The 22,877-nt window shown below is 39.0% G+C and overlaps 4 protein-coding genes across 6 annotated transcripts in view; 2 read left to right on the top strand and 2 right to left on the bottom strand.

Annotated features, from left to right (window-relative positions):
- The window catches only part of Trim9 (E3 ubiquitin-protein ligase Trim9), a 106,155-nt gene extending 97,826 nt beyond the window's left edge, over nt 1-8,329 (bottom strand). The window contains exon 1 of one of the 2 annotated variants that reach the window (XM_025304160.1): nt 7,855-8,329. In XM_025304160.1, coding sequence (XP_025159945.1) covers nt 7,855-7,941 — 87 coding nt within the window. In that variant the 5' untranslated portion in view covers nt 7,942-8,329. Of the gene's footprint in view, nt 1-7,850 lie in introns of both variants that reach the window. The other variant, XM_025304161.1, reaches the window with a different exon arrangement.
- Nucleotides 711-5,405, top strand: L2HGDH (L-2-hydroxyglutarate dehydrogenase). The gene is made up of 8 exons (XM_011146415.3): nt 711-819; nt 1,466-1,581; nt 2,348-2,549; nt 2,912-3,124; nt 4,180-4,371; nt 4,458-4,729; nt 4,918-5,097; nt 5,174-5,405. The coding sequence occupies exons 2-8, from the start codon at nt 1,499-1,501 to the stop codon at nt 5,367-5,369; spliced, it is 1,338 nt and encodes a 445-aa protein (XP_011144717.1). The 5' UTR covers nt 711-819; nt 1,466-1,498; the 3' UTR covers nt 5,370-5,405.
- On the bottom strand, nt 5,469-7,375 carry LOC105186317 (post-GPI attachment to proteins factor 2). Its single transcript, XM_011146416.3, has 4 exons — nt 6,838-7,375; nt 6,330-6,576; nt 6,007-6,222; nt 5,469-5,931 (listed from the first exon to the last, which is right to left on the bottom strand). The coding sequence occupies exons 1-4, from the start codon at nt 7,024-7,026 to the stop codon at nt 5,804-5,806; spliced, it is 780 nt and encodes a 259-aa protein (XP_011144718.1). The 5' UTR covers nt 7,027-7,375; the 3' UTR covers nt 5,469-5,803.
- Nucleotides 8,330-14,873: 6,544 nt separating the features above from the next.
- The window catches only part of LOC105186312 (WW domain-binding protein 4), a 32,112-nt gene continuing 24,108 nt past the window's right edge, over nt 14,874-22,877 (top strand). The window contains exon 1 of one of the 2 annotated variants that reach the window (XM_011146410.3): nt 14,874-15,233. In XM_011146410.3, the coding sequence (XP_011144712.1) occupies nt 15,232-15,233 (2 nt within the window). In that variant the 5' untranslated portion in view covers nt 14,874-15,231. The remainder of the gene's footprint in view (nt 15,234-22,877) is intronic. The other variant, XM_025304166.1, reaches the window with a different exon arrangement.

Genomic DNA, 22,877 nt, shown 5'->3' with positions numbered 1-22,877 from the left:
CATTATTTGACGCGCAAATAAATCCAGTTTCATCGCGGTGCGAACGATCAGGATACTGCTATTTGAAATTTTCGATAATCGATATGCACGTCGACACGAAGTATCGAATTGCACCGCATCGCACCGCGTGAGGCGCCACTTGCCAGTGCAACCGACTTTATCGATTACAACAATCAATATAACGCACAACATCTCAGGGACGGTCTCTTTAGCATGCGGATTAAATTCAATTATTGATCAGAAAATGATTATATTTCCAATAATAATCACCAATAATCACCAATAATAATTCACAAAGGAATAACTATCGTTAACATATTCCATTATCGAGACTCCGTTAATATTCTATTTTAGGATTATTGGCTATTGATTAGCAATAAATAATATTGATTAACAATAATTATACATTACGAATGCAATATATATTTAATGTCTCACCCTAACAATTTTCCCTTCAATCTACAATCAATTGTTAAAATAATCATAAAAATGAGTCTATTTTATATCGATGTTAAGTAGAAACTGAATAAAAATAAGAAATATCATCATTAATAATTACACTTAGTTAAGGGATGTTAAGTTAAAAAAAGTCCAATAAAATCGTAATATGTACGAGAGATCAAGAGGAAGAGATCGAATGCACTTCTAAAACTTCAGTCTAATGCCGTTCCTGAGCCAGTTGTTTAGTACCTATGAAATACTATTGAGTCATAGCTCCTCGTGACAACGACGAGCTAGTATTGTAAGACATCTGGATTTTGTTCTATCAGTGCTGCCATGTTCAGATAACGTCTTGGTACCGTGATAACGGCCTTTAAGGTAATTTCATATCATGTCTCAAGTGCAATTCGAAGAACATAGCATTCCACGAGGATCGTTTTGGTGCGTTATATCCATCTACCTAGCGTTCATATTTCATTCTGTCATTAATCTAGACGCGACTGTTATCTGCTTGTTCTTTCTTTTGGCGTATATATATCCCTAGCGATATCGCGCTTTTTCTAACCTTAATCATGCGATAAAAACAACATTTTGCAATGTGAATACAATCTGTTAATGCCATAACAATCACGATTAGAATATTGTATTATACCTTATTATATAACTAATCCCCACGCATCGATATCTACGTGAATAAAATGTGTAAGTAAAAGTAAAGGAAACGAATATAATAATATGTATGATTACATATAGTATATGTGTGTGTGTGTGTGTGTGTGTACATTAACTGGCATTTCCAACTTTACAATTAAATTAAAACTTTCCCGAATCTTTCACGCGTGTGCTAAACTTGGATTTATCAAAAGCAGCTTACTGTATCGTCGGTGAATTATCGACAGAAAGAAGGAAAAGGAAATTAACTGTCAGTTGTTAAAATTCAAATGACATGAATGTGATCATTTCTTTTAGCTACGTACATTTACCCGAAGTAATATAATCGTAAAAGATTACAATGTTCTTGTAGGAAACCCATTCAAATCTGTCGTGAACATCTAATATGGGCACAAACGTGATGGCATCTCTAACCACGAGAATTATTCCACAGCTACATTACTTATACCATCACAGATTTCTCTCAAGGTTAGTACGTTGAACGATTTTTGTCGTAAGACTCAAGGATATGTTAAATATCATTATTCTCAAATATCCTTATTTAAATTTCGAAATTTCTTTCGCGATATTAGCGTTTAATAACGATAACACTATTTAATCCAACGTGCAACTACCAACTTTTTACTCAAATCTCCAGTCAATGTTTGATAATAAGCTACAGCCGAGAATTAATAAACATGTCACGTACCTAACAAAGCTTAGGTAACTTAATACTTAGCGGATTGACGTAGAGATTATATTTCCATATAATTTTCTCATTTATAGAGAAACACAGTATTTTCTATTTTATTACTTTTGGTAATGATTTAATATATGTAATGTGTATATGTATATATTTATTGTGTGTGATATATAATGTATATTTATAATACAAGATAATGTATATTTATAATACATATTTCACAATATTTGTCTTTAATCATATATTTTTCGCATTTATTAAAAATATTTTATACCAGAATATATTAATTCCATTTTTAACTTCCTCAGTGAATCTGTCATCCGTATTTATTATTTTTACTATTGGTTAATGAACGATACAAAGAAATATTGCACATTTTCAATGTTGAAACCAATTGTCTCAAATTCTGTGCATTGCCTAAAGTAATTCACGAAATTATTGTCTCTTAAATAAAAATAAAAAACATACACATAAAGAGAGAGAGAGAGAGAGAGAGAGAGAGAGAGAGAGAGAGAGAACTATATGAATAATTCAGGCAAACTAAATTTTCAGCGGGAATCAATGTTCCGTGTACGATCTGGTGATCGTCGGCGGCGGCATCGTTGGATGCGCCACGGCCCGTGAGATGATCATGAGACACCCGAACCTGAAAATGGCAATTGTCGAAAAAGAAAACGCGCTGGCTAAACATCAAACGGGACACAACAGCGGTGTGGTGCACGCCGGAATTTATTATACCCCTGGAAGCATGAAGGTAAACCAAAATAAACCGTGACTTCTCGCAGCTGCAGCTGCTTTGGGAAAGTCGATACCTCTGAATCCTCGCTGTGATAAGATAAAAGGTAGGGACTAACAAGCGGTAAATTAATGCTGCTCTTTATCATCACATTATGATACGACTTGCCTCTCTTCGCCTTCTTTGGGCGTTAATGCACGATGCGAATTAAATCAAGTAAACTCGAGAACTGAAAAATAAGACCATAAACGAATGCAGAATTTAAACACGGTAACGAAAAGCATACTACTTTCGCCTACAAGAAATTATCAACATTTGTTTCTGCTTGTGCAATGCACGTGTAGTAATGATGAATAACAAACGGCAGCGTTAACTTATAGGCGAAACTTTGTGTGGAAGGTCTGAAACTCTCGTACGAATACTTCTGCAAGAACAACATACCGCACAAGAAAATCGGCAAGCTTATTGTCGCCCAGAACCAGGACCAAGCAAAGCAAATAGACCTACTCTTCGATCGAGGTACGAAGAACAACGTCCCGGATCTTCAGATTGTTGAAAAAGACTGCATATCAAAATACGAACTCAAGTGTCAGGTATAACGCAAGCGAAAAGCATGTAATCGTGTTTGAATATAAAAAAGATTGTGCTTTTAATATACAAGATATACAGGGTGTCCCATTTTAAGGGACCCACTCAAATGTCTCAGAAACATTGCGTTAAATTGAAAAATGCTTAAGACAAAAGTTGTTTAGCTTGAAGGGGGACATAGGACAGCGATAGCACTTCGTTTATAGATGGCGCCAGATATTTCGAGATATTCACTGATTATCAATTTTCTTAAATGAAAATCCCAGTTTTTTGTATCACCTCTTTCTACCGATTAATTTAATTTAAACAACTTTTGTCTGAAACATTTTTTTATTTGCTTAATATATTTTGAGATATTTAAGGAAAACTTGGTAACTTTCCAACATTTACCTTACGATATCAATTACATCACTAATTACTTATCGACCTTTGGAAGTTTCAAAATTGTTAAATTAATAAAAGTTAGGGCACTATTATAGTAGTATATTCTTGATAGTAAATAAAGTAAAAAAGTCTAATACTATTTTTTCATTCGACGAATAGTTGGCGAAATATCGTAAGATAAATGTTGGAAAAGTTACCAAGTTTTTTTTAAATATCTCAAAATATATTAAGCAAATAAAAAAATATTTCAGACAAAAGTTGTTCAAATTTCAAATTGGTAGAAAAAGATGATATAATAAAAAATTTGGACTTCCATTTAAGAAAATTGATAATCAGTAAATATCTCGAAAATGGAGCCATCTATAAACAAAATGCTATCGCTGTCCTATGTCCCCTTTCAAGCTAAACAACTTTGGTCTTAAGCATTTTTCGATTTAACGCAATGTTTCTGAGATATTTGAGTGGGTCCTTTAAAATGGGACACCCTATATATCTCGGAACGCATTCGTTCAGCTATAAATTTATTGTCAAATTTGAAGCCAGATTAAAATGTAAATCTAATTTGAAATGTCATCGCCCTTGTAATCTCTTAATGTTCTGTATATGCTGAAAAATATAATTGCATACAAAAGTATGATAATTCCAAGACACTTGAATAATCATATCATGTCCGCAGGGAGAAAAAGCTTTATGGTCACCATGGACCGGCATAGTAGATTGGGCAGTGGTGTGCCAACATTTCGCAAACGATTTTCAGAAAATGGGAGGTGAGATTTTTCTAAACTTCGAAGTAACAGGGTTCGCGGAGATGGCGGAGGCAAAAGGACAAAGTGAACTGAGTCCCATATCCGTACAATCGAAAAATCGAGTAAGAGTTCCTATTAATCTAATCGCGTATCCTTTCTCGCACGTTGCACACAGTCGCTTAATGCCCTGACTACTTTCCTGCTGAAGTGCATACCAACGAAGAATGTGCTGACGTGCGGCGGTTTACATTCAGATCGCCTGGCGGTGATGACGGGCTGCGATCTAAGTCCACGTATAATCCCTTTTCGTGGCGAGTACCTTCTGCTGAATGAGAACAAACGGCATCTCAGCACGACTAACGTCTATCCGGTACCCGATCCCAGATTTCCATTCTTAGGTGTACACTTCACACCAAGAATGAGCAGCGATATCTGGCTAGGTCCCAACGCTGTCCTGGCGCTTGCTAGAGAAGGCTACAGGTAATTATATTACAATTCTTTCTTCTTTTACTAAATATAAATGTATTATCGGATAATTTCTGCAGGCGAAATTGCAAAATATACATCTAGATGCAATTATTTAAGTAAGAAAAATAGCTAGTAAATAGACTACATGTATGTAATATACAAGATAACGATTTTAAAATTGTGCGTAATTTTTCTTTCAGCTGGTTCGATATAAATATAAGAGATTGCATAGAAATGGCGAAATTCCCCGGCTTATACAAACTGTGCTTCCGATACTTCATACCGGGCTGCACGGAAGTGATAAAATCGATTTTCTACCCGCTAGCGGTAAAAGACCTGCAAAAGTTTATCCCGGAAATTACATACAAGGATGTCAAAAGGTCAGTATTCTTTATGTAATAGTACCCGCTCTCGTAAAACTCTCACGAACTGTCCGTAATTAAATTATGTTCACAGAGGGCCGACGGGTGTGAGAGCACAGGCGCTGGATAATGACGGTAAGCTAGTCGATGATTTTATTTTCGACTCCGGTACCGGTACTATCGGAAGCAGAGTGCTGCATTGTCGAAACGCGCCATCACCTGCCGCGACTAGCTCTATGGCGATAGCAAAATTTATCGCTGATAAACTCGATGTCGATTTTAAGTTCTAACGCAACAGTATGGTCAACATCAGCATGCATGATTATTTAATCGATCAAATAAGAAATAACAAGAGAAGGAACAGGTACTTTTAACGAAGGATACCTAAAGAAGCTAGATATAGGTATATTTTCTGAATCAAATAATATTTCGTATAGTATACCTAAGTAATTTGGTTTTCTAAGAAATAAAATATATATGCATATATCTAACGTACGACCTAAACCACTCTGAGAAATTTGTTTCTGTAAAAAGATTTGATCTACTACTATCTACAAGACTTTTTAGAACCTGCGACTGATATTGTTAAGTAAATCGTCTAATCCTCTTCTCTAATTTAGGAGACAGACATATTAGATTTTAGATAAAAATATGTACATTATATGTACATTATTGCTTAAGTATATATACGTAACATTCAACCTGTGATGTATGTAAAATACTATTAAATGATGCGAAGCCCATTTCCTGATATCAGCAGGCGCGTTGTAGCAAAATCCAATGCTGCAGTTAGGTGAAATCCCATGTTTGAAAGCACAACTCCATATTCGCTCAATGCGAACATTGAATATACTGAAATTATACAGTCGTTCTAAGATAATAAGAACGACATTATAATAACGACAATATCAATTGAAATCGTCTTACCAAAAGGTTCACAGTATTTATTATGCCTATAAAAGAAATAGCAGGCAATTATTATACATAATACGTTTAACATCATTGATCTCCATTTCCATTTCAAAGAAGCAACATCAAACCAGTCTTTTGTAACGTTTCGACAATTCCTCATAATAAAATACACTAGGAACATGTGTATAAAGGACGTTAGCAAAAATGTTATGAAAGACATCTTATGAAATGCTGTAAGAAATGCCACGTTATATGTCAATGTTATTGCATCGCAAAATGCGTGTAATATTCTTATGTTTAATAACACATATGAATATTTATACATGCATTTTGCATACCATAATTCTCATCGGAAGTCCAAAAGCTCAATGTCACAAGAGATATATTTTCAATGATGTACATGGCAAGTGCAATGTTACTTAAGTATCGTGCCCACTTGTAAACATGTTCCTTATAATAACGATAGTACATCATGCATACTAAAATTCTGACAATTGCTTGTAAGGCTATGGCAGTTTTCCATATATCTCTCTGAGGTCTGTAGTGACCAATAGCTGCCGAGACAGAGGGTAAAAAATTGTATACCTGAAAATATCATGTCACAGCAAAGAACTACTTTCTATAAACACGGAATATTTTCACAATTTACAGATCAAGTATCTTGTTATTTCAAAGTTCCCTTCAATCTCCCAGTTGATATAATTAATTAAGAACCTCTCTCTTGTTTCTTATCATGAAAAAAAAATCACAGTCATTCACATTGACAGCACTTGAGTCACGACCAGTTTCATGGCCTTGATATTATAAGAACAATCGTTCCTAGCGTATAAAATTAATTAATTATACCTGACAATGCGTGGAGGTGGAATGTTCAAAATTATAGAGGACCGACCAGGCGACACAAAAAACAAACGCCACACATGGCAAGGACACAGTCAACCATGCTACTTTGGCGAAAGATATGACAACACGAGCCTTCGACATGTCGTCGTCCACTAATGGAATATACTCTGACCCTAATCTAAGCTTGCCCATGGTACTCGCTATCGTCAACTGCAGTCTCTACGTCATAGTAGCGGCACGCGAGTTTAAGGTTAATAAACGCCTTAATTCGGAAACTCTGTCACTGTAATATGCGCCTTTTTGCACATACTTTTTTCGCGTTCTTCTCGATGTAATCGCAGCACATCGCGATTCATATTTTGATTTGACAAAAAAACTGCGTATAACGATCGGTACGAGCTTAGGAAAATTATCTACTGATTCGCGGATTAACATTATGACAGTGACGTTGGGTTAGGTTAGGTCAAATGTGTGTCGCATTTGCGCAACTGACCGTACTTTAGGAGTAGGGCAGAATTCGCGTTTTGGCGCATTGCCGTTGTCGCATCGTAACGCGTTTGCGATGATTTTATCTATGTTGCACACGAAACGTGTTTTTTTACACGTGTTGCCGCAACATCGGCGAGAACAATGTAACTTGGATGAATTTGATTTTGCAAAGTATCATTAAAGGCCGTTAACCATGTTATGTATTATCGTAAATTGTTCAAATACCAGCAATTGTACAAATTCTTCGAAGCTCATCAGTTTTTATATCTCATTAACACTCGAGGCTAATCTCACTTGAAAGAGCTTAAGATTTGATTGTAAATATATGAAACGTCAAGATCATTAACATATCTGATAAAATTAATTCTTGAGTTCTATCTGAAGCTTATAGAATGCAACAATATTTCTTACGAATCAATCGCTACACGTCCGATTCAAATTCGCGAATGGAATGTATGCACAATCCAACAAGTCACAAGCGTAATTCAAGCAGTCTCTGCTTTATCGGTTGATACATTGGTACTTACCGACCTTTCCGTCGGTGAGTTGAGAAAGCAGCAACTGAGCTCTAAACTGCCATGACGTACGACCTTCTATCCGGCATCCCCGACAGGCCATTTCGCGAGATAATCACTTTCGGCGGCTAATTAACGATGTTTGGTCACGACAGACGCGCGAAACTTACTTTCGGCAGTCCCGGTGACGAGAATTCGCACGCGAGACTCCTTCGGTGAGTCGAAAATATAAAGTTCGGCGGTTTGAACTCGACCGCCATTACGTGACGAACGCGCCAAACCGTACATCATGTTCCCGACGGCTCGTTTCGCGAGATAATCACTTTCGGCGACTGCCCGACGGCATTTTTCACAATCAACGCGCGATACTTATTTTCGGCACTCCCGGCAACGATAATTCACACGCGAGGCTCGTCGATGAGTCAGAATTGCGGGAAATACGACACGGATTCTCGGAGCTGTGTGCTATCCTGTTGCAACCTGCTTTCTAACTGAACATAGGCACATATGACGATTGAGATTCTAGAAATTTCGATACTTCTCACAGCGAGTCGCCCAATCATAACTGTGCACTTACGATCTTCCTTGGCTGCGTTCGGAAACGTCACTCGGATACTCTCTCTCTCTCTCTCTCTCTTTTTCTTTATCTCATTTTTATGTCTCTCTCACACCAACGCAGCAAATGTACCCGAGTGACGTTTTCGAACGCAGCCCTTTATTAGAATATCACGCAATTTAAAATACGTTAAATGCACAAAATATTTCTTATCACGAGCAAAGCACATAATTTATTTCCCAGCGGTCTAATTTGCGTGTCACATTTGTCCGTGGCGAGTCATAATCCACATAACATAAGATGTTCTCAGGTCGTCCTGAGTGTACTCAGGACGTCCTGACACTCTTCAGATATTTTGGACACGTTTGGCACGATATTGGGATGTCTTGTTATTTAGATAAAGTAAAGTGTATTGACTCAAAACCTAGTTGCCATGTACTAACGAACACACACAACTTGATCCGGCATTTCTGATGGTACGTTCTACGAGATAATCGCTTTCGCCAATTATCCGACGATATTTTTCATAACAAACGCGCAGCGCTTATTTTCGATACTCCTGGTGACAATAATTTGCATGCGAGACTTACCAATCAACTAAAATCGTGAAAAATGCGGAACGGATTCTCGAGCTCGTACCATCTCGCGTCCCGATCTACTCAGTAACTGACTATAGATGCATGTCACAGTGATCGAGTTTCTCGAAGTATCGAAAGCTTGGCCAATCACAATGGTGCATTTATCTTTTAAACATAGTTCAAATATGTATCGTACGCTAGTAACGGCAGTTCACGTCGTTTCGCGGAGGTCTCAACTGGAATCGCAAGTACTCGTTACGTCCGTTTACAGATCCAAAGTGGATATCGCGAGCGAACGAGTGTTTGGAGTGTTGGAGTGTCCAATTGAGGTGACGGGTGATCACTTCAGTGTGTCAATCGGGCTGTTCAAACGCAATTAAACGCGATGTCTGTTGATACCCGTAACTTGTACGCATTATGCCCCGTCGACGACAGATACGAGTAAGATAGAATCACAAATGCATTTGCGACATACTAAAATGCTTCTTATGCTATTTTAACGCTGGTAGATATTTTTAATAGATATTTTAGCGCCGGTACATTAGGCGTTCTTTCTAATGCATCATATTACATCTCTTGTGTTGCAAGCAGAGAGGAACGTGAGAGCGGCCAACACGGTGTTTTCGATGACACCGACTTTCCGCCGACTGGGAAAGGGCGCCATCTGCATCCATTTCGAGAGGAGAACTACGATGCTACATCTACTTTTAGGTTTCGGCGGTAAAACCTGCATGTGGTGGCAGTTCGTGCTACATCCACTTTCAGGCGGTTTATGTCTATGCTACAACCATAATAACGCGTACTTGACTACCACGGTCTCGCACATTGTTACGCGTTTATATAACACTAGAACACTATAAGCGCGCGTTATGCGCGCGCCATTTTAGTTTATTCATGTTAAAGTTTAGAATAAATATTATAAATCATAAAAATAATTCCTGTAGTGTAATATAAGTTTAATAATATCCAACGCCAATATACGATGTAACACAGAGTTGGAAAACTTTACTTGACTTATTATTCAGAGGACAAAGGTTATCCGCGTATGTCACTTTCCCCATACTTATCCGTAGAAATGATCGTAATGCGGATTACGGAACAGCCGCGGGAGCAGCTACGGAAAGAAACACACGCGGTTTTTACGACCTCACCGGCAGCAGGCTCTGATTTTTTTGTCTTTATCATCGACGAAAGAAGCGCCTATTTTAAAGAACGATCATAAAATGCGCGACTACTTTGTCACGTTTATATCATCAACGTCCATCTCCCACCCTCGATAGAGTCTCAACGCACGATCAAGCGCGAGTTATGAAGATTCGGTTTCCGCGAAGAAACTAGTCGGGGGACGTTCACAGCCGCGGTGGAATTTAACGCTCGCGTTCGCAAGGGCCTAACATTCTACTCGCGAAGGGACGCCATCGGCCCTCTTTTCACAACGGTGCGGATGTTTAGCCCCTTTCTTCCTTATTTTCCGCGACAACGATACCGCGACGAGGCCCTAACGAGGCAAGTTCACTTATAACCAGCGTTTATGTCAAGCGCGTTTCTCGGGAACATTCCGCTCGAGGGGTTAGTCCGCGATACAAAGTTTCCTGCGACCGGAGGCTGCTGTGGTTTAAAGTTAAATTGCAGCAAGAGTATTGTTATCGGGCAGCCCTGAGACGGGCTGCTGTCATCCGTCCGTGACGTCTGCCGCGCGCCTTTACGATTATCGGCAAATTCAGTTATCTCGATTGTTCGCGCGATTTCAAGTGGCCATAATATATGGCGATAATACATGGCAATTTGTGGCAATAATATATAGCAACAATATACGGCAACAATATATGGCAATAATATATGGCAACAATATATGGCAATAATATATGGCCATAATATATGATACACAATAATTCATGAAATATATTTTTCGTTACAAAAGTCAATGCAAATTTGCGGCATGCACAATGTAATAATAAAAGAGCTCTCTGCGAGCATTGAATCAAACGCTCACCGATGATGATATCGATGATGCCCCGTTGCATCCAACCAGATCCATCAGTGTCCGTCCATGTCCGCTGCCGCTCTCCACGCGCAGCATTCATCTTGCAGCGCGTCCCACGTTGATTGCTACACTTCCGCGACGCGGTCGATAGTTGTATTAGAGCGGCGATATTTGCGTCAATTAACGAACGTTTTACGTCGACATCGATGGAAACTTTTTACGTGCTACGAAACGGACTTTATAAATTCGATTGGCGAGGAGCAAGAACCGTGTGAAAATTTATCGACTCGTCCAACGGATTTGCACGGCGCTTTTCGCGATCGCGCCTGAAAAGTCGCGAAAATGCGGGAGTATCGATATCTACGAGAATATTCGCGAATGCACGCGAGGAAAGATTAGACAATAAGAAACCGGTCACTCCGAGGGAGCGCAAAGAGAGAGAGAGCGGGGTAAAGTTTTCACGCATGATACTTCCGTCACGACGTTCGCGATACTTTGGCGAAATGAGAATTTAAGCTTTCTTTTTGTTAGCGCGGTAAAAACGCGTATATTGGTAACTGCGTCGCGATATTCAAAGGCACGCGAGCGAGGATACCTCAAGCTCGACGTGCGCTGGCGCAATTTCTGCGCGCATTATATTTATATTTATACGTTACTCGAGACAATAGGGATCGTGATAAATAGACAATATTGCCAAATAATTCTACAGCCTGTTTTGCAAATAAAAGAAAAGTAGCCAACGGTATCGGCATTTATGTGTATGAATATATTTTACATGGACAATTGAATATTGTCAAATAATTTTCGTTAAATAATTTTGCGGCCCGCTTGAAAAATGAAAATAAAGCAGCTGATGACCGTATCGCGTTTGTAGATATGAATATCTTTTATTCAGATGACTGAACATCAAAAGAGAATCATTCGATATTTTAAAATCTCGTATGTAATGCGGGCTATCGATGAAGTAATCCCCTGATTGTTTCGAGCAATGTATTTTATTCAAGGTTTCACAAACACACATGCAAGAATCTATTTGCAATTTGCATTGACTCGAACGATATTTTTTAATCCCACATCCATCATGCAGAATTTTGTATCCCTTTTTATTTTGACTCACCGAAACGACTTGCAGTCAGAGTCGGCCACGTTCCGCTTCAACTCTGTAACAAAAAATTCACATTCGCTCATCAGATTTGACCAACGAGTACGGGCGAGTAAAAGAGTAGTTTACCCTCTGCGATCGTAATTCAACTCGAGCCGGAAATTATATCCCAGCTCTAGATCGCCAAGGATCAAACAGAGGACTATAATAAACTTGTAAACTTACCTTCAAGCCGACTCTGCTTGGCCCGAATCGGATCCTCCGATGCAGCATCCACATCCGCCGGATTGCTGTTGCTTTCCGCAACAACTGAAACAGAAAAATAATTTTCCCGGTTAATAACCTGCGGTAGAGAGAGAATATCTTTGATCGGGACGAATGGAAAATGCGGAAATATTTTGATATGGGACTTTTATCTTTAAATTTTTGTTCCAACATTGAAAATTTAAATGAGACATGAAGCTTTCAAGAGAGCTGATGAGGAACAAGTTGCAAAGGCAAAGATTGTAAAGAGTTGAACACAGATGTAGGAAACTTGTAAATTTTACCTTCCGGCCGACCCTGCTCTGCCCGAACCGGATCCTCCGGTACGGCATCCGCATCTGCCGGATTGTTGTTGCTTTCCGCAACAACTGAAACAGAAAAGTAGTTGTCCCAGTTGATAATCTGCGGTAGAGAGAGAATATCTTTGATCGAGACGAATCGAAAATACGGAAATATTTTGATATGGGACTTTTATCTTTAAATTTTTGTTCCAACATTGAAAATTTAAATGAGACATGAAGCTTTCAAGAGAGCTGATGAGGAACAAGTTGCAAAGGCAAAGATTGTAAAGAGTTGAACACAGATGTAGGAAACTTGTAAATTTTACCTTCCGGCCGACCCTGCTCTGCCCGAACCGGATCCTCCGGTGCGCCATCCGCGTCCGCCGGACTTGCTTCTCACAACGTCTGGAACAAAAATTTAGCGTTCTTGGTTGGTAAGCTGCGGTAGAGAAGGAATGTTTGGTTGGGATGAGTGGAGAATATTCGCTACGGTTTTTTTTCTTCATTGACATTGAAAGTCTAGATAGGACTTGGAGCTCTTGAAAGAGCTGACGAAAAAAAATGACAACAAGAAGCGGAGACAACAGTTGTGTGCTCTCGAAAATACTCTTTTACGAATGGACAGTTAAATTTAGATCCCGTAACGAGAGTAAATAGACTTGAAAGAAGCGCTGACCGAAAACAAAAAAGGTCGCAGTCTAAGAAACGGTATGACGTTGAATATTCTACACAAGACCGGTATATTCACACGATTGGGAATTATTCAGAATGTTTGATTGAGAACATGAATTAGAAATCCGTACTCATGGACCGTTATCCGTCTCTGTCTGGATCAATATCTTTTGTATACAACAATGCAATAAATAGATAGACAGACAGAGATTGACGAGAGTAATTGCAAATTCATAAAGTGATGATTACTAGTCGGATGATGACGGATTGTGAATGCCGAGCGCGAAATTCCGACTTCTTATTCCCGGAAAATTCGTCAAATGTCCGCTCTCGTTATGGGAGACTACCCGCATAATAAATGATTTCACATACCTGGAAATGTGACGTATCACTGCCGGCGTCCTGCTTCTCGGCTGCTGGAAATCCTTCGGATTTCACTCGCTCACATTTCTAGTGTCGATACTCGCGATTCGATCGTGCGGTTAATCAACACGATACCGACGCGATGCCGATTGAGTATCTCGAGGATCGACGAGATACATTTCTTTCAATTACACGAGACGGAAGTGACGAGCGCGTCGCGCACGGCTGCTGCTGATGGAATGAGATCGAGTACGCGAGACGCGCGAGGATTAATACGAAGGGCAAAAAGTGTCGTCGCTCGAGAGCCGATCAACACAATCGGCGCGATGTAAACATTGCGGGCCTCGGCAGCGGTTGAAGCAAGAGAGACTTGCCCTTGGGCATCTTTTCTTTTCTCGAAAGTTCAATGACGAGGAGAATGCGAGGAGGCCTTTCAACTGTACGCAATATTAATGTACTCTATTTATTGATTACTGAAAATAAAGAAAATTACTCTGTCGAAGCATCGGACATTTGTTAGCTTTATGTTAATTAAGGAGGAATGTATACGATTAGAAAATGTGTTAGCAACTAATTGTACAGAGTGTCAAAGTTGTTGTGATGTCGTTTTCGGAGAATAATTAAACGTCATGGTAGCGTTAAAGGGTGGAATTTCATCCCGTGCGAATTTTGTCTCGTTCTTATTAAATGTTAGATTGTCCGTTACGGACAATAACTTTTCTACTTTTCATCTAATATTCAATGATGATAAATAACATTTAATTGCATTCGTTTGGCTTTTTTATTTCGAAAATAGAAATATATATACCAGGGTAAGATTTCACCCATGACAACATCAACGTGATTTTCTCTGATGCTTTTTTTAAAAATTCAGATATTTCGTCGACTTGCGGGATATTTATAATCGGAGTCTCGTCGCGTTAATTAACGTCTTTCCTAGTGCGGAAAATCAGTGTCGCAGAAACTGTCGCCGTGTTGGCCGCTCTCAGGTTTCTCTCTGGTTGAAAGTGAAACAAATGCAATTCTGCCAGGGAAAGATAAAAGAATAAGAAACATTGTGAAAAGTATAGACACAGTTAAAGAAAACAGATCTCTTTACATCTTTTTATGACATGATTTTGTACAATTTCGAGATACATTTTTGTTGGAGGAATTACCATCAAATTTTTCCGAAGCATTATCGTTGAATTTAATTTATATCACGAACGCCAGATGGCGGTATGTGTCGAATTCGATCAGCTGACGTTGTCCCATTCATTCGTTCTGTCGGAGCTTTGGATTTGTACACTACCTACGAAACATTATTTTATCGCAAATATATTTACAACTTTGATCAACCGATCAATATTGGATACAGAAGATCACGCATATCTCAGTGCTCTCCTCGTTCCTAATTCGACGCAGCGATAACAAAGTAGAATGGTCTGTTAGTATAAAGTGAAGGTTCTCGGAATAGTGAGGTTATGTGAGATAAACATCGCAAGTGTCTTTACATTTTCGTCTGAAAAATTGGTGATAATTATTGGAGCACTAAACTGATCCGTCCATTGTCAACGGGACATCAACAAAACATCGTCAAGAAATAAGCAGCAAATGTGAGTAACTTTAATCTTCATCCTATTTTTATAGAACAAAATGTAAATTAGACTCATTCATGTGAATCATGCGTGAATATCTCGTTAGTGAGATAAATATCTGAAAACCGCCATGCTTAATAATTATTATAAATTTAATGCCAAAAATATTCAAATAACATTATGTATTGTTTTTAGTATTATACTACTTTCCTAGACTTATCTATGCACTGTGATTGTCTACGCATTGATGTCTACGTATGATAATAAATGAATGTTTGTTTTGATTTAACTTAATTTAATTCACTGTGATGTAATTACTTTATCTTTTGATTTAAAATATTTAGGCAAAACATTTGATGATATATATATGCAAATATATGATGAAGCAAATATATGATCACAATATGAGGAAAGTCTAAGAAGATAATATAATATATTATCAATGATATATAATGTTATTTAAACTCTTTTTTTAATAGAAATCCATTTAAGGACATTCATCTGAAATCATTTGGAGTATTTTTCATCAAAATTCATGATAATTAGGCATGAGTAGTCTTTGAAAGTTTACCCAAAAATATATTTTTCTTTGTAATTAAATATCAAAAATTAAAATTAAATTTATTAGCGATTGTTCAATTCTAACGTATACAAAATTCTAAACTATGACTTCAGAATCAAAATGACAAGTTTTTAAATATTTAAATTCCAATAATAATAAAAAATACATCCAAACTTCAAATTTTACAAGCTATAACGCTGTTTGTACGTCCTTGCGAATTCTGAGATGTTTTTTATAGCAGTTTTACTGCATACACTTATCAGAAAGATATTACGCGTGAGTGATTTCACGAATGTTCGCTTATATCGCGAGCGTTTCCTAGTATAAAGCTATTCACTGCGATATCGTGTTCGATATGACAAAATGCTCGCTTCATTTATAGCATCTCTTGACAATGCGTGTAACGTGCATAAAATGCGTCGTTTTCTACAACAAGTATATCAAAGACCGTCGATATCGCATTGTAATATCTCGGTCTTTTTGAGCTAAATTCGCTTCTAGAAAATAACTTAACGAAAAATGTCGATATTTTCTATATCACTCAAAGCGCTTGAAATCTTGAAAAAGTTTTAAATCGAGGAACAGTATGTATAAGTTTTATTTACATATCATATATAGTTCCGAGCATAATTTTTCTATTAAACATAAGTTCTTGCTGCACGTAACGACTTGCAAAATTTACAAAATCACATTTGATAAAACATGAACGTAATTAATTTTTGCCACGCATACCCCCAATTCATAATAAAAATTACGAGTATGGTAATTTAGTTGGAACGGAAAATGTAATTATATTCTTCCATATCTGTGGGAAAATTTAATTAGCCGCTCTTACCAGTCCAAAGCCATTATATGATATAGTAAAATAAAGGATATAGTAAAAAAAGGGCTAACAACTATCTACATCATTATATACGCGAAATATATTCAATAAATTGTTTATGCTCCCAGATTCTCTTCGCTTGTTTGTTGCGAATAATGTCGTAATTACGTGAGCACAACGTGCTTCATATTCCGGTCGACGTCTCAACTTACAAGTACATATTTAGGCAAATCCGCTCCCCGTATCATTTAACAAGCTTACGATAAATTAACGGAATATATATCATACAAAATACGGCACGTTATATCGAAGAACGGATAATAGAACAACACATTTCAATTCTTTGCCTACATCTATACGAATTTCAGAGCCTCCTCATCTCCTTCAGAACTGTCGCTGCCGCTTATATTGTCTTTTATTCTCATTATCCATTCTAAATAGTGTATTTCTTTTATGCTATTCTTTTGTACTTATTCTTTTGTATTTTCTCTTTTGTATTTCTACTTTTTTCGTTGCATTCTTCTATGTATGTACATTCTGGTTTGGCCTAATAACAGCTTTCAGCTGTCGGCGTACCAATTGAGCGCACCCATGACTTGTATACTGCTGTTAACCTTATTGCATTTTGTTATTTATGTCGAACAAGACAATAAAATAACAATAAAATTTATCGGAATATCCGTTTGTTATGTGAATAGCCGTGTAATTAGTAATGTTTTCGTGCTCTGGGCCGCTCACGGCTGCTGTAACATTCAACGTAGCGTGTTACCACAGCATTTACCGTAACGCAACGTAGCGCAACTATCTGCGCGTGGCTGATAACACCTCTCGTAATCCACACTGTATCGTTCTCGTAAAGCGAATCGCTCCAGCCTTATGCTACACGCACAAATCCGTGACTGGGAAAAGTTTGCAAGCGCCGCGTGCGCATACAGCTTAGACGTATTTTGCATAATGCGATTTCCTCCCGCGATTCCACACTCGCGGTTGTACATCTATTCGCGACATCCTTTCGTATACAGTAATCTCCTGGCGGATTGGCACATTATAATTGCCTTAGATTAATACTCCGCGTCTTGAAGTTTCCATCCTCGTCTCCGCATATCACTTTTGCCTTGCGTAACAGTTTCTCTTCTTCTTTCTCGTTATTTTTGCATATCACTCTGATGTTAGGAAAAGTCCCTTTTTCTCTAACATTAACCGACATATTTCCGACAATAACCGTTTAACCCTATCAGTCAAATCCTAAATCTTCAATCGCCATCAAGAGGAATTTAAAATTTATACATCCACTTTAGAAATTCTTTCACTAGTACTTTTGCTGCAGAGAAGCAACCTTTAGAAGGAGAAGGATTACTTTATGAAGTAGTTTCTCTTGCGGTCGTTATATTTCCTCTGAATTTTTAATTTCACTCCAATTCGCCCTCCAATTCCGTATACTCGCCATTAGTATATCGCTATTCACTTTTCCCGGACGTAAAAGTGTACGGCCACGACTCCCATATCTACTAAAAATACAACTTCCTTGACACGGGCGCCACCTTATCTCGTCGATTCTCACGTGCGTAAAACCGGCACCCTACCCTCCGGTTAATAAAGCCACGTGCTAACCGTATACCGAAATTAGAACCCATTTGACCACCTAAGCGGTGCTTTACGCGGTGCGTCTAAAAAGAATGTGAGAACTATACGAAGCATGTGTTCTTCGAAGAATTCGAAGGCTTTTCCTTACCGAAGACCGAGCGAAGAGTAGACGAGAGGAGACAAACTCCAACATTTAAATTCTCGACTAATTCAACTAATAGACTTTGTATCAACGGAACATAATTTAAAATGAAGCTACACAAATATATATCTGAATTATTTCATATGAATCAATTTTACCGTATATTTTCCCTCTAGAGGTTTATTATCACAAGAATCGCTATTTCTTTTATTCCTTATACAAGTACCGATGTTTTTGAACGAAGAATCGAATACAGTATCAGCGATCTATTAAAATCAAACGTTTCTTTATATAGGCATTCGTTCGTCACTCCTGCACCTACGACTGTACCGAGTTGTATGAAAGCGATGACAGCAATAGCAGCTCCGCATCTGCGTGTCTGTCCTTAATAAGCGAATGTGAGGCATTTGACGTTCGTCATCGGCCAACACGACCATGTGCTTACGTGCATTTACTCGATACTCGTCAGTGATGCCTGTCAGGATATTGTCAACTGCAAAGGACATTTCTCGGCGTTGGCGGCGTTGGTGTCTGTCCGCCTTTGACCGTTCATCGACGTCGTTCACGTCATCGCGTAATTTTCGGCCAGTCCCGACCCGAGACGCCTAGACGCATTGCGTCGGTATCCTTGCCAGGAACGCCGCATTACCATTCTAATACGTTGTGACGTGTTACTCTTCATCTGGCTCTCCTCCTTTGTCTCTTTTACTCTTCTCCAGAAAGGAGACAAACTTGTCCCAAAATATTAGTGAAATATGGTCTTGGCTATTCAATATTTCTTACCATTTGTGTGATACGTCGTTCGCTTTTCGCTATTATCGGAGAAATCAATTTCCGAACGACGCGGCAGGCTGCACGTCCTCTGCAGATCGTGCACTCCACTGCGCCGCAACTCGCGGACTGCAACGAGTCGCACTGCTGCAGATGGACGAGCCGCCCTCGCACATGGATATGGAGATGACTAAATTTATTGCTAGGCATTTGGTATCGACCACTATGAATATTGATATCACTTTTGACAGAGAACAAGGCCTCCACCAAAGCGGAGTGTCATAAGATAGAGGACATTCCAAAATTATTCTCCGCACGAGATTTCTCAAACACCCTTTATTTGGCGCCTCAGGAATTTCACGCGAGTGTTCTCATGTTCAAACAAAAGAGGAATATTTTCGGAGGCTGAGATCCAGATCTGCGATTCAAAGTCTCGTACAGCTCTCGTAGCGCGTATCGTTTTCAGCGTAAAATCGATCCCACACGGTGAATCGCCGGCGTTCAACGCGCGTCTGTTTCTGCCGCTCGCTGCTCGCGATTGTCGGCCCCGTTAAATCGAATGGCGTCTTTATGTGCCTGTCTGTCCGCGTCTTCCCCGAGCACATTTACGTAGGTACAAATAATAGTATCGTCGCGGTTCTCGCATCTTACGTCAGTCGCACATGGCGCGAATGCATGTTCTAGAGAAGATATTTCGAATGCGCGTAATCGAAGCGGCGCGAGGCGGAATCGGAGATTTAATCGCGCGCGCCAACATACCGTGTCCTCAAGCATTTACGAATATGCAATTGATTAATAGTGAATATCGTTTCTCATTCTCGGAAGAGAGTTATTCCACTCAATGAGATCAGGACTATTTCATTCTTGAATTTAATTACGAGCAACCCCAACACAGTCACGCAATTATCTTTTTCTCTAAAACCGTAATTCTCACAGTAAAGTATATTTACACGTTCAACCGCGAGTTTCTCGCAAGAATCGTTTATAACATACTATAACAAACATTTTTCCGAAGATATTTGATACGAACGATGGAAATCTATTTTCGAATCATTATTCTTTACGAGAGATGCTCTATCACGACAAGGAAAGCCTCTATATTTGTCGTTGCGCCTAGAGGCGCCATTCACACGCACGAGAGAAGCCGCGGGTATCACTCTGCCACCGTATCTTATTTGTGTCAAACAATATAAAATAGATACGTACGTGTCGGTACGTGGCCTCGGTGTCTCGGTGCAATTGTACAAGCGCCGCCAGCTGATATATGCAGAAACGCAAGCGCATCGCTACCGCTCCCCGAAGAGATCAGCGGCGCTATCTTGCGCTTCAACGAAATTGAATTTACACTCGGGAGTGCACGGGATTATACGTTTTGAATTCAAATTCGCGTTTACCGTGTCTCTCGGGAAACTTACATTTATTCCTGGGATATGGGTAAAGACAGAAACATCCGCACTAACACGGGCACTTTGTCTTGCTTTTGCTTATCAGTCGTTTGTAAACTTTTTACTTGCTTTTCTATTACCTTTTGCTCACTTGTTCATTTTACATTATTTCTTACATCATTCCTATGGTAATATAGATACGAGGTTCTCTTGTGGAAAATTTCTTAATTTGATTAATGTAGAATTTCATTATATACACACACACACACACAGAAATCGCCCAATCAGGCCGTATTGTTCCCACGGGCGGATCCATCCAAGACGACGGTGTCAATGACCGCGAAAAATTCGATTTTGCTATAATTACGACGAAACTGATTGGACGCGTCGCGACAGGAAACGTCGAGCCGATTTCTCCGCGATGTGTAAATATAGTGCCACGCGAATTGTATCAGAGATAGAGAATCCGGTAAATAATTAAAAAGTTGACCGCCGTATACGGGGATGAGAGCTTAATGGACGTGAATGGAACGGGGAAAGCGACAGTGGCGTTTTGACGCATGCCTCGTCGGATAAATCGCTAATGGAGTCAGAAATTCGAGCCATCTGCGATAATACGGCGAGGAGATGAAGAATTCTAGGGATACGCTCCGTGCTTCTTTCGCTATCATCTATCCGGCGAATTGCCCTACGTGCATTAATCCCAGCGAAGGCAGACAGGCGATTATTATCACTAATTATTCTTTTGCTATTTATAAGATGGCACACCGCAAGTAATGACCGCATGAAGGGAACAGTAATGTCCGAACATAGCACGTATATTCTAGCTTCAGAAGACAAAGTTAAAACGATTTTCGAAGCTTAACTTGGCACAAGGATATGTTCTCGAGGAAATTGAATTTCGCCCGTATTAGCAGGACCCATGTAAGGCGGAAATTGTAACTGCTGATTGCACGTAACTTAAGGTCCGCGATGAAGGTGCAATTTTTCTCTTCCCTCGTAATTTCGCATAACGTATATATTTTCTTCCTTACGTTAGGGACAATTGGAGTTCGCGCGATTTTACGCGACTTTTAGTATCCCGTTATTGATTCTCGGTTAAGTAAATTCATTCATTCCTACTGGTATTTTGTTCCGGAAATATGTATATATATTTTTTTACCCGCACATGCTCGTAGTCATACTCATTTGTCCGGCTTGTCAGTTCAGTTCAGTCAACTTGACTCGTTTCGAAATTTGGCCGCCCAATGAAAAATTGTTAAGTTTTTTTTCTTAGATATTACCGATTTCGCGATAGAAAATATTTAAATACTTACGATCATCAAAGACTCATACTTATGCAGGTAATGAATTGAATAATTTGATAATACGAATTTTTTGGAGGTCTCTCTCCCTTGGAGGTTTGGAGATATCTCTTGGAGGTTAAACAATATTGCGATCGAATTATCATAATTTGAATTCTCACACATATGTTATTTATGCTTTAATATATTATTTTGGACTTTCCTCGCACATATTAAGCTTCCACGCTAATTGATGTAATGCTACGAGCATTATTTAAATTAAGAATCTTCCGGTTAACACACATTACGTTTATTCATTGAATTATGCACATCGACGGTAAATGATACCCTAATAAAATTTGCAATATACGGAAGCCCAGCGGAAATGTACATTGATGAAACGAAATACAACTGCTAAAATCAACGGTAATTTTATTTCATTGAGTGCGAACGTCAGTAAAAATTCCATTGTGATTTATCTACTCATACAATTAATATTGTGCACCGCAAGAATCGCACGTTGGCGGTGAAAATAAACACGCGTATTATAGTAGAGCAGAGCGATAATAACAGAGCCGGATGATATCGTCTTACACTCGATCGAGACTATGCATAATCGAGATTATGCATAATCAAGAAGCAACATCGCGTAAACGGACAAAGAGCGATTAGCGTTACACGCCTTTCGGGCGGTCATCCGGAAACCTCGGCCAAAATTTAAATATTAGTTTAGTGACAGTTTAATGTCCGTGCTTTGGCACGGCGCACGGATCCCGTTTGAGTCTTCAGTAGCGATGTTGAAACCAAGCTTATATGACACGCCCGGACAAGTCAGCCGTAAATAAAGGCTACGTTAATATCGTTCACCTTTTTCTCATCTCTGCTGTCATAGCCGAGCAATCGACCTTATTCTTCCTCCCTTTCCCTCTTTTAAACCAAAGAGCGCACGCTCGTGACATCTCACGCTCGTTCGCCGTTATAGCTCGCTAATCCGAAAGGGACCAAGGGCAGACGCAGGAAGTGAAAACGATACAAACGAATTGTTGACGGAGGTGCTTATGAAAAGCGTGAGCCGCGAAAGCAATTACGAGTCTTCAAAGAAAACCCGACGC

Source organism: Harpegnathos saltator, unplaced genomic scaffold (assembly GCF_003227715.2).
Source record: "Harpegnathos saltator strain DR-91 unplaced genomic scaffold, Hsal_v8.6 scaffold594, whole genome shotgun sequence".
Taxonomy (NCBI): domain Eukaryota; kingdom Metazoa; phylum Arthropoda; class Insecta; order Hymenoptera; family Formicidae; genus Harpegnathos; species Harpegnathos saltator.
Note: the sequence above shows the minus strand (reverse complement) of the source record. Positions and strands in the feature narration are given on the sequence as shown.